At 37.6% G+C, this 18,856-nt stretch overlaps 2 protein-coding genes across 2 annotated transcripts; one reads left to right on the top strand and one right to left on the bottom strand.

Annotated features, from left to right (window-relative positions):
* Positions 1–1,384: 1,384 nt before the first annotated feature.
* Positions 1,385–9,892, bottom strand: dhx16 (DEAH (Asp-Glu-Ala-His) box polypeptide 16). The gene is made up of 21 exons (XM_087812335.1): positions 9,670–9,892; positions 8,992–9,194; positions 8,678–8,910; positions 8,426–8,597; positions 8,296–8,352; positions 7,958–8,212; positions 7,604–7,837; positions 7,330–7,521; positions 6,826–6,936; positions 6,651–6,766; positions 6,296–6,506; positions 5,582–5,680; positions 5,372–5,524; positions 4,152–4,292; positions 3,882–4,044; positions 3,660–3,778; positions 3,318–3,385; positions 2,873–3,035; positions 2,620–2,781; positions 1,896–2,069; positions 1,385–1,822 (listed from the first exon to the last, which is right to left on the bottom strand). The coding sequence occupies exons 2-21, from the start codon at positions 9,187–9,189 to the stop codon at positions 1,694–1,696; spliced, it is 3,150 nt and encodes a 1,049-aa protein (XP_087668461.1). The 5' UTR covers positions 9,190–9,194; positions 9,670–9,892; the 3' UTR covers positions 1,385–1,693.
* Positions 9,893–10,182: 290 nt separating this feature from the next.
* On the top strand, positions 10,183–11,397 carry glrx3 (glutaredoxin 3). The gene has a single exon (XM_087778961.1). The coding sequence runs from the start codon at positions 10,204–10,206 to the stop codon at positions 11,167–11,169; it is 966 nt and encodes a 321-aa protein (XP_087635087.1). The 5' UTR covers positions 10,183–10,203; the 3' UTR covers positions 11,170–11,397.
* Positions 11,398–18,856: the final 7,459 nt, after the last annotated feature.

Here is an 18,856-nt window from a genome sequence, read left to right as displayed (position 1 = left end):
TCCAGTCCACAAAGTCACGTATCACACTCCTTTACTCGTCCTCGCTGTTGTCTCTGATGCATCCAACAATGGCAGTGTCGTCAGCATACTTCTGGACGAGACTCAGCTCTGAGTTGTAGCAGAAGTCTGAAGTGTAGATGGGGAAGAGGAGAGGGGCCAGTACTGTCCCCTGAGGTGCTCCTGTACTGCACACCACAGTGTCAGACGTGATGTCCTTCAGCTGACATACTGTGGTCGATCAGTAAGATAATCCGTAACCCAGGAGACCAGACCAGGGTCCACATGCATCTGTGTCAGTTTGTCCTGGAGCAGAGTGGGCTGGGTGGTGTTGAAGGCACTAGAAAAGTCCAGGAACAGGATCCTCACTGAACCGCTTCCTTTATCAAGGTGAGAGTAGGTCCGATGCAGGAGGTGAAGGATGGCATCTTCTACACCAACTGCTGAACTTGTGGCCTGAGATGTTTGAGGACCAGCCGCTCCAGTGTCTTCATCAGCTGCGAAGTCAGTGCCACCGGTCTGTAATCGTTCAGCTCCCTCCGTCGGATCTTTTCCGGGACTGGAACGATACAGGAATTCTTCCACAGAGTTGGTACTTTCCCCAGCTGTAGACTTGAGTTGAAGACATCCTGGAGCGGCTCAGCTAGTTCAGCAGCGCATCTTCATCTTCTGGGTTACCAAGAGGACCAAAAGACGTCTCCTCCACCTGGCTCTGCAACTGCAACTTTACTTCTGTCACTCGCACTCCTCATGCTTTATTTCAGAGCCGGTCAAAGTGCAGCCCGTGGGACAACATGCGGCCCTTCGACTGTATTTATGAGGCCCTCTTGAGGTCAAAGATCATGAGCAAACTATTTATGTCGCATTCATGTTATTTATTCTTTTCTAGTTCATAATGTGACTATAGGCTATTTTTTTTGTTCATTGAAAAATATTTAAGTATTTTTTTTGGGATAAATAGTTTAAGATATACAAAAATATATCAAAATAAAACATTAATTTTAGCATATTAATCATGATTTTATTTAACCACTGTTTAAACTACAGCCAGTGAGTTAAATTTAATTGCTCACCACTTCTTTATTTCCTAACTTGTATTTAATATGGATGCAAAATAAACTTTAGTAATCCTTGTTCTAAGTAAATTGGTATTTTCTTCCATTTCCTTAAGGAATTAACCTTTTATTTTTAATGTTATCCAACACCCCACAAACCATCCCGTCTAAATGCTAATGTATACTTTTTTTTACTATTGAAACGATGGTAAAAAGAATCACTAAAATCCAAAAATCCAAGTTTAGTGGTCTAAGGAGTAACTGTATAATATGACATATTAAAGTAATTCAAATGTTTAAACACAAAGAGCAGAAAAAAACACATTATAAACAAATGCTAAGTAATTTATTGCTTTAGAAAACATGGACAGCATTTGTACATGAGCAGGAATCCATTTACAAAAGTTGAAAGTGTACAGGCCAGTGACAAACATCCAGGGCACCTTAGAAAACACAAACCTCACAGAAGTCTTAGCAAAACAAACAATCTATTTATCAAGAGTGCACGAGTCAAAGCTCGCTGAGAGATTAATCCGAGAGTCTCTGAGCCGTCATGTGAATTCATCAGCGTCGTACTGGTGTTTGTACATCTTCTACAGCCAGAGAGTCTGGCTTTTAAACTGTCCACCATCAGTTCCACCTCAATGAAGCTCCTCCTTGGTCTTCCCCTGCATGCGTGGCATCTTCTTGCTGCTACTGTCCTCCAACTCTTTACTCTTGTAGTAGTGAGGAGCCACTTCCAGCAGCCAACCGCTCTCGATCTCAATCACCTGAGAGTAAAAAAAAAAATGTATAACTCGTTTTCTGATTTATTATTAAAAAAACATAACTGTAGCTGCGAACCTGTCTCATGAACTCTTTGGTCGTGAAGACCAGCTCGTGGTAGATGAGCCAGCGAGGCAGTTCCTCGAACAAAGAGCTGTTGGGGTGAACGTAGACCGTCTGCTGCTGCTTCACGGTCTTGTATCCGCCTTTACTCAGTCGTGCCGTGTGATAGAAATACCCTGCGGTCACCGACTGTTGACAAACGAGAGCATTTCAACTGAATGCGTTTCATAAAATGGAAAAATATAATGTAAGTAAGTAAGTAATTCTTATTTGTATAGCGCTTTTCTAGACCAGGGTCACAAAGCGCTTAAACAATCAAAACAATATTCAATAAAGTATATACTTTAAAGATCAAGATAAAACTGAGAACACAACAGGAGTTCCAGAAAATCAAGGAAAAGCCTGAACAAATAGAAACGTCTTAAGATGTTTCTTAAAGGAGTCAGTAGATCCATTAAGCGCAAAGAGAGAGGAAGATCGTTCCAAAGCTTAGGAGCAACAGCCTGAAAAGATTTCTCTCCTCTGGTCCTGAACCGTGTGCGAGGAACCATAAGTAGATTCTGATCCACAGACCTCAGAGCCCGAGCTGGGGTGTAAGGCTGGATCAGATCAGTGATGTAGGAGGAGCCTTACAAACAAACAATGTATTTGTTTTCCATTTAAAAATATGTTTTGAATGCTTAATATAAATTAACTTTCCTCTTCTAGTTACAGGTTTTCTACAAATACTCGCACAGACCTTACGAATGGGCACGTTGTCTCCGACGCAGCTGACCACTTCCACTTCAATGCGATCCATCAGCCCCTCCAGCTGGTCCCTGACATCCCGCGCTCTCCTCATGGAGCGGAACTGGATGAAATTCTCATAACACCACTGAGTCGAGAAGCCGCTTTCAAGCCACTGAAAAAGGAAAAAAAAAAAAAAAAGAATCACAATTTTGCTTGACAGAAAAACTACAAACTACTTGTCTAGACGAAAGACTTCCGTGTACCTGCGTGTAGACGTTGAGCAGCACCATGTGATCGCCTCCCGGCACGACGAAGTTCATCCTGGCGTTGTCGGCATGAACCACTTTGTCTTTTGGTCGGTAGAAAATGGAGTTGTTCACCGAGAGCATGGCAGCTATTGAAAGCACTTCCTCGGAACACTTGTACCTGGAATGAAGAAGGCAAAGAGAGAAAAAGGAAATAGTAGTAAATGTTAATTAAAAAAGAACATCTTGTTATTGCTTCACTGTATGTCTTGTGTCAAAGTAAGAACATCAGAACACAGTAGATACACTGAGTTTAATTATTAATTAAATTTCTTTATTTTTATTATTTGATTCATTCCACCCGAGTGTGTGTAAAATAAGTGCAGATAAATATATATACTACATGTATTACTAGTGTCTCTTTGAAAACGTAAAGAAGAAAAAAAAGACAAATAATACGTACTGCTCTGAAGCCAGGATCATTTTGCTCAACATTGGATCCACAGGGAGTTCAGCCATTCTTCTACCAAGCTGAGAAAGGAAACATGTACACAAAAGACATGTGATATATTGCTTTCATGTGTAGCGTTTTTAAAAATACATGTTTATTTAAACAGGTTGTGTAGAAAGATAACCCCCCCCCTGTAACAATAGCTAAAGTAAAACAAATACATACTTTCAGACTAACAGTAATTTTGTTACACAATAATTTATCCTTTGTGAATGTGGTTCTTAGTAACTGCTGATTCGTCGAAAAGAATTTAAGCAAATAAAATGTATAAACACAAAAAAAAACTCTTGTTACCTTTGTGAGCTCACCGAGGTGGTTAAGAGCTCCGAGGGCATAAAGCTGCTCTAGTGCCAACACCAGAGTCTCGTGAGGAGGCGGGTCCATGAAGTCGAAGTGCACGAGATCATTGATGCCTGAATAAACAAAAGAGGCAAAAAATGTATTGTTGTTAATAAAAATGAATTAGAAAATGTCTTCATTCTTTGTTAACCTAGTTAACTTCACTCGTCTCCTCACCTAAGCTCTTAAGCAGCAGCACCACATTTCCTAAGTTGGTCCTTTGAATCTCGGGCACTGTGGTTTCTTCCATCTCATGCTTGAAGGCCCAAGCTGTGTAGAGGCGGAAACATTTCCCAGCAGCCACTCTGCCGGCGCGTCCTGCTCTTTGATTGGCTGATGCCTGTGGAGTTCACAACCAGATTTAACAAACAAAACCATCCAATTCAATTTAAAAACCGATACATTTGATGCCTTTACGACTATGTAGAAGAAAGAAAGATCAGTTACCCTTGAGCACGGAGTGACGATCAGGGATTCCATGCCTGTGCGAGCGTTGTAGCTCTTTTGCTTGCAGAATCCAGGGTCAATAACGTAGATGATGCCATCTATGGTCAGAGACGTTTCAGCGATGTTGGTCGCCACCACCACCTGGAAATAATCAATCGATTAAATCTGCTTACTTAGCACAAGAAAAGGTAGTGCAAAAAATCAAGGCATGTGTGATTTTTTTTAATAACGTTTCTTGTCTACATCGTGAACATCTTGTTTTTTTTTTTGTCATGTCATTGGTCACAAATGTCAAACTCAAGATCTGACCGGCCAATGTGCGCCAAAAAAAATTGAAAATTTCAGTCAATACGGATACATTTTCACATTAATATAGTGACCTATAAAGATGCAGGTGTTAAAGATTATAGGCATGTGAGGAAATATCAAAACACTCCAATATCGCAATATTCTTTATAACAATACTGTATGGATATAATTGGTATTGTATCATCTTTGCCTTATATTTTGCCTAGATTATATATATATATATATATATATATATATATATATATATATACACACACATGCATACATATATATTATAGTTATTTAATGGTGTATATTTCAATAAAATGTATATGCAATCAAATAAAACTGCTATTAAACTTCCGGCCATTAAATGAAGTGGTCATTAAGCCCCCCTCAGCAAAAAATCCCAGTGATGACTGAGGACGAGAGGATACAGTCGACTCCAGCAGCTTACAGTACTACAAATACATACTTCGGTCCTGTATCATAATACGTATCGTATCACATGATTCAAATACACAGCCGGGTAATATAAAATAATCCACAGAGATTTCTGATGTCAAGCAATTATAAGGAAACATGAAAAATGTATTTGATAAAAATAAAAGTGGATGTTTATATAAGGCAGTGTGTCAGTCAATATAGGACAAACACAGATCGTTATCCTAGATTCAGCATCCAAGAATTACAACACAATATCGCAATAATACTAATATATTAGAGGAGTACGAGCATTTAATTAGTTTGCCCCGTGATTTAGACTTTGATTAGGATTTTTACTCCTCATGAGATTGTTGGAAGTCACTTTTTAGCCACATCTACTGTGAAAGCCTGAACACTAATAGTAGCAGTATTTTTGCGGGAAGGTCAAGTAATTTAATAGTATCCTTAAACAAAAACATAACCAACAACATAAGGCATCATGTTACCTTTCGTGCTCCTGGTGGTGTCGGGTTGAAGATCTTCGCCTGCATGTCTGACGGCAGGTTGGCGTAGATGGGCAGGATCAACAGCTCTGCTATCTTCGACCCGAGGCGCCTGCACCTCTCCTGGAGCAGCTCGCAACACGCTTCAATCTCCTCCTGCAAAACATCTTCATTAGTTTCTAATACAAACCTGAGAAGTCTGTCAAAACGTACCTGTCCTGTCAGGAAAACCAAAATGTCTCCAGTGGCCTGAGTTACGTGGATCTGCAGCACCGACACCACACACGCCTCCAGATAGTCTGCCTCGGGAGCCTTCACCACAAAACATGATTGGGTAACAGATAACTACAGACTTCTGGGATTGATGACCAATCACCAGATTTTAGCTCATGAAAAAGAACAAGCGATTTTAGAGGGCGGGGCTTAAGCACAGTTTCTAATGTAAATAATTGAAAAGAGTGTTTTGTACAAAGAGACACATATTGATGATACAATAGAGGTCCAACATCTCTCCAAGACCCACTTAAATAGACATACAAGTTGCCTTTTAAGTATTTATAATTTATTTTAATAATTCAACTCAATTGTTACAATATTTAAAGTTTGATTTTTTTTTTTTTTTTTTACTAATTCAACAAAAAAACATGGAAAATGTCATATTTAACATGGTTATATATTTGGTTGCCATTTTTTTTATTCAACAAAAACACATAACCTAAAAGTATATATATTATTACATTTAATTGTACAATTAAAAATAATTCCAATGTTTCATAAAAACTATTCAATTATCCATTAAATAATAATAAAAAATAATAATAATAATAATTTAACATCTGAAATGTTACATTCAACCATTCAATATTCTGATGGCACTGATATACTTCCATATAAATGCGACTCCATGATAACCATAATCTTACTCACTTTGGTGTAGAAGATATCAACAGGGAATCTTCTTCCAGGGATCCTGAAGACTGGCGCGTCGTCGAAAAAACAAGAAAAGCGCTCCGTGTCAAGAGTAGCACTGGCCACCAGAACCTTCAGGTCAGGTCTGAACCGGGCGATGTCCTTCATCAGGCCGAAGAGAATGTCTGTGTGGAGGGTCCGCTCGTGGGCCTCGTCGATCATAACCACGCTGGGGAGGGAAGATCAGTGCCAACAGAAAATTAACATGTGCTTTCATTAATAGTTTGAAACAATTATAGTTTGTTTTTTTAAAAACACATGTGGAAGAGTTCATGGGTGAATCAATATTTAGTTTTTAACTTGTGCTTCTCACCTGTAACTGGCAAGATCAGGCTCCGTGAGAAACTCGCGCAGCAGCATTCCGTCAGTCATATACTTGAGGACGGTCCTTTCCGATGTGCAGTCCTCGAAACGAATGTTGTAGCCCACCTGAAAGAAGCCGTCGAGTGAACGCTGATTCGCGACAGGTTAAAATGGAAACCGCTTACCTCGTTTCCGAGCTTCACGCTCATCTCTTCGGCTACTCTGGCCGCCACAGACATCGCCGCCACTCTACGCGGCTGCGTGCATCCGATCTTCATTCCTCCGTTTGTATATCCCTTAAATGAATAGCAAGTGCAGTGATTCAAAATATATTAAATCCACATTTGATTCATTCATGTTTAACAAATTCATATTTCTGATGCCATAATTGGTGGAGATTCTAGAAGGAGCTACAGAATCTATTTTAGTCACTTAAAATGTAATGAAAAGATTTAAAAAACACTCTGCTTTGTACAGGGAAAATCAGGACCAATTAAAAGCTAATTTTGATTAAAATAACATTTAATTTGCAGTCTTTTTATTGAAATTGTAAATGGATAAAGCTGTATTTCACTGAGACCTTTGTTGCCATTTTAAAAAAACAGGGAACTGTAAAACAATCTACAAATATATGCTTAATACTGTATTAGATACAAGAATAGTTGCTTTATTCCATGTTCATAACTTACATTTTCTATTAGATACTGTGGGATCTGAGTGGTCTTTCCGGACCCGGTCTCTCCCTCAATCACCAGGATTTGGTGCTCCTGGATGGCAGCCAGAAGGTCTCCCCTGAAGGGAAAGATGGGGAGGCTCTGGCGCACCTCCTGCATGGACTGCTTCTTCATCTCAGCCTGAGACAATTCTGGCTCATCATCATCCTAACAAACACGATATTGAAGAGATTAAGAAACTTCCAATGATGTACCAATTACATCCTGGTATTTGACCGGCAACACCTACCTTCTCTGTTATTGTTCCCTTCATGGTGATGGCGGTGGTGACGAAGTTAATCATCTCGTCCTCCTCCAGGATCAGCTGGTACTTCTCCTGTTCGTGCTTCATCCCTTGTTCTCGCTCCTTCTTAGCACCGAAGCTAAGCGATGCAGTCTTCAGCCGCTCTTCTTCCCACCGACCCTGCTCTCCTCCCAGCTCCATGGGGGCTTCCTCGAGTTCCAGATCCTTTTGAGGAACCTCCTACTCAGAAACAAAGACAAACTTTAAGATTCAAACACTTTCTTCAACAATTTATTAATAGTTCCCTCTAAAAAAGGGACATAAATGCTGCAAATCAATAGTAAAACATAATCATCTTGCCTTGCTTCGTCTTTCTTCAGGCATATAATATCTGTTTTTTCTCTCCTCGTGCTCCTTGGCACCAGCTTTCTTGTAGTCCTTGGCCAGGTCACGGAGAGTCCGTTTGTATTCCAACTCCTTCCTTTCTCTAGCAGTGAGGTTGTCCGACGAGAAAAGATATTCCTCATCGACGATTTCTGCCTCAAGGTCTTCGAGTTTTTCTTCCTCTCTTTTCTTTAAATAATCCCAGCGGGAACGTTTCCTCAGTTCTGGCAACTATTAAGAGACAAGTGTAAAAGTTAAAAACATGTCTGTGATAAATGTGTTTTGATTATGTCCGGGCATAACAAGGAACCCACCATGTTTTTCTGATCATCCTCAGCCAACTTGAGTCTCTTCTGAGCTTCTTCATAAGCCTGTAGAACAGAAGAATGATACGTTTTTAGATAAATCGTATTAAATCAAAAGTTTTGTTCCAAAACTTCTCACCTTTTTGTCAGTCCTTTCTGCTATGTTGCGAGTTTTGTCCTTGTCTTTTAGCTTCACCCGCTCAGCAAACTTATCTCTTTCTTCTATATCTAGGAGTCGCTCTCGCTCTTCCTTCTCCCACTCTTCTTCCTCCTCTTCTTTTTTCACATCGTCTCTGTCATTTGCGCTACCCCTGAGTCAAGAAAGGAGAAATTACACTTAATAATTTCCAATAACATAACATGAAAATCCCAAAAAGTAAAATCTGTTTACTTCTTAGGCACATCTTCTTCACTTGAAGACTCGCTCCCTTTCTTCTGTCGAATGTGCTTCCTCTTGTTTCTTTTGTCCTTCTCTTTCCTCTTGCCTTTCTGTCTCTCCTTCAAAGTTTCATCCTCACTGTCACTGTCATCCAACAGTGTATACAAGCGGTTCTTCCGGTCCATCTCAATGGCTTGTCGTTCCAAAGCACGGGCAGGTTTCTCAACCACCTGTTTACGAGGAATCTGTAAACCATGACAAATGTTAGTTTTACTGTTCAAATCAGGAGAAAAAGTGTTCTCCTTATGTGACTCTTACAAACACACCTTGTTGAAAAGCTCCCCCGCAAAGACAGTCACATTCTCGTCTATGTCTATCACTCCGGTTTTTTGAAGACGATCCACGAAATCCTCAGTGCTCCCTGCTTTCCGGGCCATTCCGATCATGAACTGAGAGACGTGAGAGTCACTCATCCCCAGAATGTCGTGGAGACGGTCACTCACCCACTGATCTAGATTAGCCATGATGCCTGTACAGAAGATGATCATCGAACTAGGTTGAGAGAAGTGTATCAACAAAACCAGTCATCCAGTAATGTGTAAATTAAAAGGAAAGATAAAAGAGAAAAATCTGCAGATTTCCTTAAGAAGTGCAGAGCAATATAATGGCTTTGTAACATATTAACTTGTTATTAAGCTGGTGGCCCTAGGTAACAAGAGTAGAGGAAGAGAACTGATGACGTTTATGAATGTGGTAAATTAGGACATAAATAAGCTCGTATTCTTTGCAATGTTGGTGAAAAACAGTTTTCCAAGAACACAACACCAAACCAACCTTTTCACAAGGCGTTATGAACAGTTCTGACTTCCTTCAGCAACAGCAGGGATATGTATTTATATTTATCATAACATCTTCTACTCGTTCCTACTATTGTGTTGAGTATTCTTCTAGCTTTGTGATTAAAGAAGTTAAACTGAAAACATCGTAGCTCAATACATACTCACCAATATCCAAAGCGCAGTCACAGCGTTATAATGTAAATGCTAACGCGGCTAACTTCTGTCTTCTATTTACAAAGTAACCGAGCGGCTCACAGGTAGAAACCGACAGCGACTACAAAAAAACACATTATCGTTGTTTTAAAGTTACATAATTCCTCGTAATTAAGACGTAACACTGAAACCATGATACTTATTTTGCTAACGTCGCTGCAACCATGCAGTAAACACTTAGTAAACGAAGAAGAGCGGTTAGGGACGAAAGCACGTCACTGCCTCCTACAGGTCATCTAAAGACTTACAAGAACAAGAATTATCCGCTAAATCAAAAATTAAATAAAACATGTACTTATGACAGTAAATATATTAAGATTGATATTTAGTATTTTTTTTGTTATTTTACTCTTAATCGAGAAAAGTCTCACATGAGAGAGTAGTTCAAGATACTGACAGCAGGGGGCGACGTGCAGCTCGCAGCCGTTTGTAATCGACCGGTAAAGCGCCGTAGAGCAAGAGAAGGATGTGACGCAGAAAACAAAGATGGCGAACCTCGTCGAGGCGAAAACCCAGAAGGAGTTCGAGGACTTCCTCGCCAAAGCCGGAAAATGTCTCGCCGTGGTTCACTTCCAGGCGGACTGGGCTCCCCAGTGCGGCCAGATGAACGAGGTCATGGCGGTGCTGGCCAAAGAACACGCCAACACCACGTTCGTGAAGCTGGAAGCCGAGGCGGTTCCGGAGGTGTCCGAGAAGTACGAGATCGCCAGCGTCCCCACGTTCGTCCTCTTTAAAGGAGGCGAGCAGGTGGACCGGCTGGACGGCGCGCACGCCCCGGAGCTCACCAAGAAGGTGAAGAAACACGCGGTGAGTGGAGGTCCCAGTGGAGGAGATGTTGACATCAACCAGCGGCTGAAGAAGCTGGTGAACGCGGCGCCCTGCATGCTCTTCATGAAGGGCTCGGCCCAGGAGCCCAGGTGCGGCTTCAGCCGGCAGATCGTGGGCCTCCTGAAGGAGAACAGCATCCAGTTCAGCAGCTTCGACATCCTCTCCGACGAGGAGGTGCGACAGGCGCTGAAGACCTACTCCAACTGGCCCACCTACCCGCAGCTGTACGTCAACGGGGAGCTCCTGGGGGGACTGGACATCGTGAAGGAGATGGCCGAGTCCGGGGACCTCCAGAGCACCTGCCCGAAAGCCGTCACCCTGGAGCACCGCCTCAAGACCCTGGTCAACCGCAGCCCTGTGATGCTCTTCATGAAGGGCGACAAAGAGGGGCCCAAGTGCGGCTTCAGCAGGCAGATCCTGGAGATCCTGGGCGGCGCCGACGTGGACTTCGAGACCTTCGACATCCTGCAGGACGAGGAGGTGCGACAGGGTCTCAAGACTTACTCCAACTGGCCCACCTACCCGCAGCTGTACGTGAAGGGGGAGCTGGTCGGAGGCTTGGACATTGTGAAGGAGCTGAAGGAAAGCGGAGACCTGGTGTCGGTCATGAAGGGAGAGTCCTAGTCCGGAGATGGTCCCCCTGATGTCCTCCTGGTTTAAAAGATGAAGATGGTCACTTCTTAAATGATGCCGGCGTATGAAAGGATTCGGTGTTCAATCAAAAAAAAGCACTTGTGGTCTAGGCTGAGGTTTAGAGGATCTTTTGTTAAACTTTCACGTCACGACTCACTACTGACGAACTTGGTCTGGTTTTGTTCTCTCTGATGAATAAAATGCTCTGCTGTCAACGCATCCATGCTTTGGTGTTTCTGCCGAGTCATCCACCTCTAGCAGAAAATCATATGTTGTTTCTTACATGGTAGTTGGTCTGAGGTCACATTTTAGGAGAAAAGAAAAATGCCACCACACTCGCACTGTAATATTTTGATAAATAGCTTTATCCATCTACAATTTCAATAAAAAGACTGCAAATTAAATGTTATTTTAATCAAAATTAGGTTTTAATTGGTCTTGATTTTCCCTGTACAAAGCCAAGGTTTTAAAAAAAAAAATCTTCGATAAATAAACATAAATTGATTTAAAGTTAAATGTGCACAAAAGTGTATCATATTATCCCCTAGATGTAAGTAATTTTTATTTGTATAGCGCTTTTCCAGACCAGGGGTCACAAAGCACTTAAACAATCAAAAAAGTATACTTTAAAGGTCAAGATAAAACTGATAATACAACAGGAGTTCCAGAAAATCAAGGAAAAGCCTGAACAAATAAAAAGATCTTCAGATGTTTCTTGAAGGAGTCAGTAGATCATCAAACACAGAGAGAGAGGAAGATCGTTCCAAAGCTTAGGAGCAACAGCCTGAAAAGATTTCTCTCCTCTGGTCCTGAGCCGTGTGCGTGGAACCATAAGTAGATTCTGATCCACAGACCTCAAAGCCCGAGCTGGGGTGTAAGGCTGGATCATAGTAATATATTAATATAACACTGAACTCTTTTTTAATTCAAACAACTTTTTTTTTTTAAGTTTTTTTAATTGTGTTCACTTAAGGTTATATTGATTTGTTGTTTGTTACATGAAAGATGGCCAGTGTGCCCCCTGTAATATTGTATTTTTTTTTTATTTTTATCAATTGCTTAGAAGTTAACATATATACTATTTAACTAATATTATTAAATTAAAATAAAGTTGAGTTTTTTTTTTATTTTTTATTAAAGCAACTTTTATTAAAATTGGCAGGTTTGTATTTACTCAAAGTTCTAAAGTCCACCAGGGGACACACAAGATACCACACTCTGGAGCAGGGGGTTTGGAAAATCAATTTTCCTCGGGGGAGGGGGGGGGGGGGCACTCTAAATACAGTGACTGTTGTGAGGGTCTTTCAAGCCAAAAGCCAAAATCACAAACAAATGGTAAACCTAAATTGCCTAATAGAATATTTATAAACCATTCATTTAAAATGGTATAAAATACCAATTTGAAGCATGTCAATATTCAGTTTAATTATTTTGAGGGGGAATAAATATTCACAAAGTAAAAGAAGGAAAAAGTTCACAAAATTACATTTAAAGTTAATAATTAATACAAAAATTAAATTGTTATCTTTACTCTGACCTCATGAGGAACACATAATTACATTCTCTTTACAGTCAGTTTCTTTAAACTAAGGTTTGTATTAGATTTATATTGAAATATGTTGCTAAACAGAAAAGTGTCTCTTATATTGTCACTCCAGGAGAGAAGTCAGATTTTTCTTTTACTGAGGAGTCAAGACGCTTTTAAACATATTACTCTAAAGTAATTCTATTGAATTACAATGAAGGCGTGTTTATTTCTCTATTATTTAATTTAAATAATTGTTGCACGACATAACAACGCTTTATATCTGCCACATGATGGCGCTGTTTCACATGTATTGAGACCGAAAAAACGCGCCTGAAAATATGATCGATCATTGGAACTATTTGTAGAATTTCTAAATTTAACCCGGGAACAAATGGATTTAGTCGTTTTAATTGAAATGTATTAATGGCTCAGTCCCGGAAGTCATGACGAGGGATTTTAATATGAAGGCAGTATATCAAATAAATGATATCATTCTAAACCAACCAAGTTATATCTGATCTCATAACATGACTTGTTCAAAAATACATTTCATGTACAAAAGGAGGACTTGTTGATGAAGTCTTGTATCTGTTGTGTTAAAATAGTTTGTTGTTGCTTCAATTGATCTGGGATAAAGTAGCATCATTTGTGTGTTAAACATCATCTTCATTTGTGAATCATAAGAATAGGAATCATAAGAATGGATGATATTTAAGAGACAACATTGTTTGTTGCCACGCAGAAGTAAACGTTTTATTGTTTAGTGTTAGTCACATGATGACAAATTCATGACAACAATCCTACACTTTGCGTGACCCTCAGTGTGTTGACTACAGATGTTATTGTGTGTGTCACACATGTTGCATCCTCGATATGAAAGGTCAACTCAACATGTTTTGAAGGGATATTGATACTGTTTTCCACATGCCATTGAAATATATATAATCTAGTAACCCTAGGGACATTGATATTGTTCAAAACAAAATATTTATTGAACTCAAGTATAAATCCATGTTAATATTTCCCTTTTTGTTGTCCCTCTTCATACATACATTTGTCTTTACCCTCCTGTGAAGGACAAGGATGCACGTCATTTAAGACATGATGCATACATTTTGAAAACATTTAAAATATCCTGAATCAAAAAAATATATAGTTATTTAATCAGATCTTTAATCACAAAAAGAATATAAAATTTCCAATTTTCAAACTAACAAAGATACATACATTTCTGTTATCGACTAGCTAGGATAGTAAGTTTATTATTATTATTACTATTATTTTAAACTAATTTCACTTTATAGTGCAGTTTTTCATTTAGAAAAAAAAAGATTTAAACCATCTTTTATCTTATTTTGTGTGCATTTCTATTTAATAAGCTAAGATATCAAGTATAGCATTTAGCTTAACATTTCCCTTACATTAAAAATAAAATAAAAAAAAACAATTTTACCCTTAAAATGACTGCACTGTTTCTAATTAGCTGGGCTAGTAAGTATAGCATTTAGCTTAACATTTCCCTTACATTAAAAATAAAATAAAAAAAATTCAATTTTACCCTTAAAATGACTGCACTGTTTCTAATTAGCTGGGCTAGTAAGTATAGCATTTAGCTGAACATTTCCCTTACATTAAAAATAAAATTAAAAAAATTCAATTTTACCCTTAAAATGACTGCACTGTTTCTAATTAGCTGAGCTAGTAAGTATAGCATTTAGCTGAACATTTCCCTTACATTAAAAATAAAATTAAAAAAATTCAATTTTACCCTTAAAATGACTGCACTGTTTCTAATTAGCTGGGCTAGTAAGTATAGCATTTAGCTTAACATTTCCCTTACATTAAAAATAAAATAAAAATAAAATCAATTTTACCCTTAAAATGACTGCACTGTTTCTAATTAGCTGGGCTAGTAAGTATAGCATTTAGCTTAACATTTCCCTTACATTAAAAATAAAATAAAAAAAATTCAATTTTACCCTTAAAATGACTGCACTGTTTCTAATTAGCTGGGCTAGTAAGTATAGCATTTAGCTTAACATTTCCCTTACATTAAAAATAAAATAAAAAAAATAATCAATTTTACCCTTAAAATGACTGCACTGTTTCTAATTAGCTGGGCTAGTAAGTATAGCATTTAGCTTAACATTTTCTTCACTTTTCATTACAGTTCAAAAAACAATATTTCAAATTCCCCTCAAAATGACTGCAGCTAGCATAGTTTCTAATTAGCTGGACTAGCAAATATAGCATTTAGTTTAACAACTTTAGAATGTTACTTTTTTCTTATTGAATTTGACCTTAAAATTACTGCAGCTAGCAGTGTTTCTAATAAGCTAAGCTAGCAAGTATAGCATTTAGCTTATCGACTTTACAATTGAACTTTTTTCTTGTTGAATTTTTCCTTTAAATGACTGCAGCTAGCAATGTTTCCAATTAGCTAAGCTAGCAAATATAGCATTTATCTTAAGAACTTTACAATTGAACTGTTTACTTGTTGAATTTTAACTTAAAATTACTGCATTTAGCCAAGTTTCTACATGGCTAGGCTAGCAAGTATAGCATTTAGCTTAACAACTTTACAATTTTTTTCTGATTGAATTTTACCTTTAAATGACTGTAGCAAAAACAATTTCGCGAAGAAGACCTCCTGAGGGATCTTCCATACGCTAGCAATGTTTTTAAATGCCTAGGCTAGCAAGTATAGCATTTAACTAAGAACTTTACAATTTAACTTTTTTCTTTATGAATTTTACCTTTAGGCAAGTATAGCATTTAGCTTAACAACTTTATAATTTAACCTTTTTTCTTATAGAATTTTATCTTAAAATGACTGCAGCTAGCACAGTTATTATTTCGCTAAGCTAGCAAGTGTAGCCCTTTTATTCACATTACAACATAGTTGAGTTTGTTTTTAAATTTTACCTTAAAATGACTACATCTAGTACAGTTTCTATTAAGCTAGAGTACATTTAGCTTAACATTGTCTTCCCGTAACAGTTCACAATGAATAATTCAAACATTTCTTCTTCGTATTATGTGTAAATATTGGGTAAATTTAACCTCAAAATGACTGTAGTCAGCACTTTATAGTCTTAGCTCATGTCGCCTTCGGCAGGTTTTTCGAACCATGAGAATACAATTGTTCTCCGACGTTAAAACCTTTACGTCATTATCGTCCGATAACACGTGACGAAGTGGCGAAGCGTGTTTTCACACGACTCTCTGTGGTTCAGGTCGGAGCGCAGGTGTCGTCGTGACATCACCGGACGATTTATGAACTTCCTCTTCTTCTGCTTCCTCAACAAAGGCCGCCACTGTTCTCCGGAGCCGAATCGTAATGGTGGAAGGTGCTCGCTCAGGCCTGTCACTCACGCCTCCCATGGACGTCAAAGACACTATTTATGTCGCTCAATTTGTGTTAACAATGCAACTCTAAAAGTCTTTCTTAAGTTAAACGATATATTTAATAGCTGTGACGAACTTTGTAGAAAGATGAAGTGTTGACGTATATATAATTATTATTTATTATTATTATAATAAGCAGTTCTTTAAATACCTGAAAGACATGCAATAAAATTAACATGAAATCCTAAATATAACATTCTATTCGCTTTAATTTGTGATTTTATTTCCGACATGTAGATTTGAAAGGTCGCCCACTTCTTTCCTCTCGAAGATGTTCCGGGGAGTGTGACCCACAAACCACTGCTGTGTCGCTCTCTAAACGCAAATTTTGCCGCTCATTGATAAAACGTGTCAAAATAATCTTCGTACGTTTGTGACCACTCAGGCGTCACCGTTGAATCAAACTCAAACTATGTATCAGTGGAAAACATCATTAAATGCTTGTAATTATCATTTAAAATGTTGACTTTTTTGTTTTCAAAATAAATGCTTTTTTATCAATCAATCAAAAATACATTTTGTAAATTAACTATTTTTAAATGTAATATAGAAATGTTGGTATAATCGTGCAAATATAAAAACAAAATGGATTGATTTTGAAAATATACACAAAAGAAAAGAAAACAAATTAACCTTTCAATATACAAATAATTTAATTCAATTACATGTTGTTTGTTAAATGTACCCCCTGATATATATTCAAAGCCTGTAAAAAAAATAATTTTTTTTTAACTATTTAGAAAATTAACGTTTTAATGTTTTCCATTCTTTTAACCACTGTTTAAGGTTGGGCTTGTGTTCAATGTCTTTCTCGTCTCTCACCCTGAGGAGCTGGGACAGCCTCTGAACTGCTGCGACCCAGGCAAGGAATGAATAAATAACTACTCTTCAAGCATACATTTAATATATATTTTTAGTAATTCAATTAAAAGATTTAAATATTAAAAGGTTAAATCTGATTATTTCAATATTTCTTTTAATTTAACAGTTGAATTATTATTTATTAAAACAAAAGGAAAACTTTCAAAGTAAATACATTTTTTTTACACATGGATTTTTTATTTAAATTCCTGTTATTAAACAGTACTTTTTTTTTTAAAGATTATATTTTTAATTAGAATCTTGTAACCAGACAATACCAAATAAGTACAGAGCTACTTGATCGTACTTTAATCATATTCTAAAGGCACTGCTTTACTTCCATACATTCCACTTAAGCTGTAGAAATAAATTAAACTCAAGGTACAATTCGATACAATATATTTCAAGACACTTGCATACTTTTTCTTTTGATAAAGCGCTATATAAATAAATATTACTTACTTACTTACTTACTTACAACTGAAAGTCAAAATATTGCTGAATATCATCTTTTAAAGCTGCTGGAATTGACTGTATCCTCTCGTCCTCAGTCATCCATCCATCCATCCATCTATTAACTATTATTAGGATAATAAGATGCTTCAGGTTAACGCAATTTTAATTTTCTGTTAATTAAAAGAAGTAAAAAAAAAAGTTCTTAAATACTAAACATTATTATCCTTCAGCAAACGGTTTGAATGAAGAAAATGTTTCCGTCAGAGGCGATGAGGCAATCGTGTTACATCGTCATTCTGGTCCAAACCGGTCCTGCAGGGTCATCAGAAGTCGGGTGACGCAAGGAAGAAAGTGGTTTTAGTAAACAACTGGTTCTATGATATTTATAAAGGAAGAAAATGATTTATTTTCTTCATAAGTTTAATGAAATTATTTCTACCAGCAATTGTAACAAAGCCGATAAAAACACATTTTTATTTGAATTATATGTATTTTTATTAAGCTAGTTTTTATTGTGAGATCAGAAAAAAAAAGCATTTTTTGCACCTAATTGTATTAGATTATTAACAAGATTAATTAAAGTGCTATCTTAACAACTAAATAGGTGCAAAAACTTGACATAATAAACTCAATTAAACGTACAATTGAAGTGTAGCACGATTCATGTAAAAGTGACAATAACAATAATATTGTTAAGAAAGCGATAAATTCAATATATCAATAGATTTATATTTGCACTTTGTTGTCTTTTTGCACTTTGTTCTTGCCTATGAAAACATTGCTGTAGCTTCAATCGTCTGCTCTGAACCGGAAATCTAATCTAATCTAATCTAATCTAGATAATTTATTATATTTAATTGTTCCCGGACACGCAAATCAATTTGTATTTTCACCCTTACATTCCATCGTATCCATCTGGATCTTGCAGATATTATTTCGGTGACCTTGATAAAGGTTTTTCTCCTGACGAGAGCCAGAATTACCGCCGAAAACATTTGCAGCGCAACGAAGACGAATGTGACAGCGTCGACGTTTCATCATCTGCTTGTAAACGATTGTCGTGTTTACGCCCGGAAGAAAACGACATCGATTTCCAAGGCCCGAGACGCATGAATTAAAAAGAAATAAAAAAAAAAACAAAAAAAAAACCACAGGTCGAGCCGAGCGAGACGAATAATTACAAATACTTGTCGAAAATCCTTCGACAAATAAAGAGATTAAAGCGGCCGAGCGACGGATAATTAAAGTCTGGAGCGCCAGAGATTAAAGCTAATGGCGTCAATCGTTCATATCTCGTCACCTTGTTTAATACAGCCGGCCTCGTCGACTCCAAGGAAATTGTCTCGTATATTCGGATCATCGATCTTCTGAAACCTTCCACACAGACGGAGTAACTCATTTAAAAAAAAAAAGTTTTTTTCTGGA

The sequence above is a fragment of the Callionymus lyra genome, chromosome 17 (genome assembly GCF_982586985.1).
Source record: "Callionymus lyra chromosome 17, fCalLyr1.hap1.1, whole genome shotgun sequence".
In the NCBI taxonomy this organism is placed as follows: Eukaryota; Metazoa; Chordata; class Actinopteri; order Syngnathiformes; family Callionymidae; genus Callionymus; species Callionymus lyra.
This window is presented reverse-complemented; position numbering and strand designations above follow the sequence as displayed.

What these genes read in the sequence shown, in the direction of transcription:
- dhx16 (XM_087812335.1), bottom strand. Translation starts at nt 9,189, where the DNA reads ATGGCTAATCTAGATCAGTGGGTGAGTGACCGTCTCCACGACATTCTG. An exon ending in CCTGATCTTGCCAGTTACAG is followed by an intron (nt 6,507 to 6,650) that starts GTGAGAAGCACA and finishes TTCCCTCCCCAG; the next exon opens with CGTGGTTATGATCGACGAGG. An exon ending in TCGTCACTCCGTGCTCAAGG is followed by an intron (nt 4,045 to 4,151) that starts GTAACTGATCTT and finishes TGAACTCCACAG; the next exon opens with GCATCAGCCAATCAAAGAGC.
- glrx3 (XM_087778961.1), top strand. Translation starts at nt 10,204, where the DNA reads ATGGCGAACCTCGTCGAGGCGAAAACCCAGAAGGAGTTCGAGGACTTC.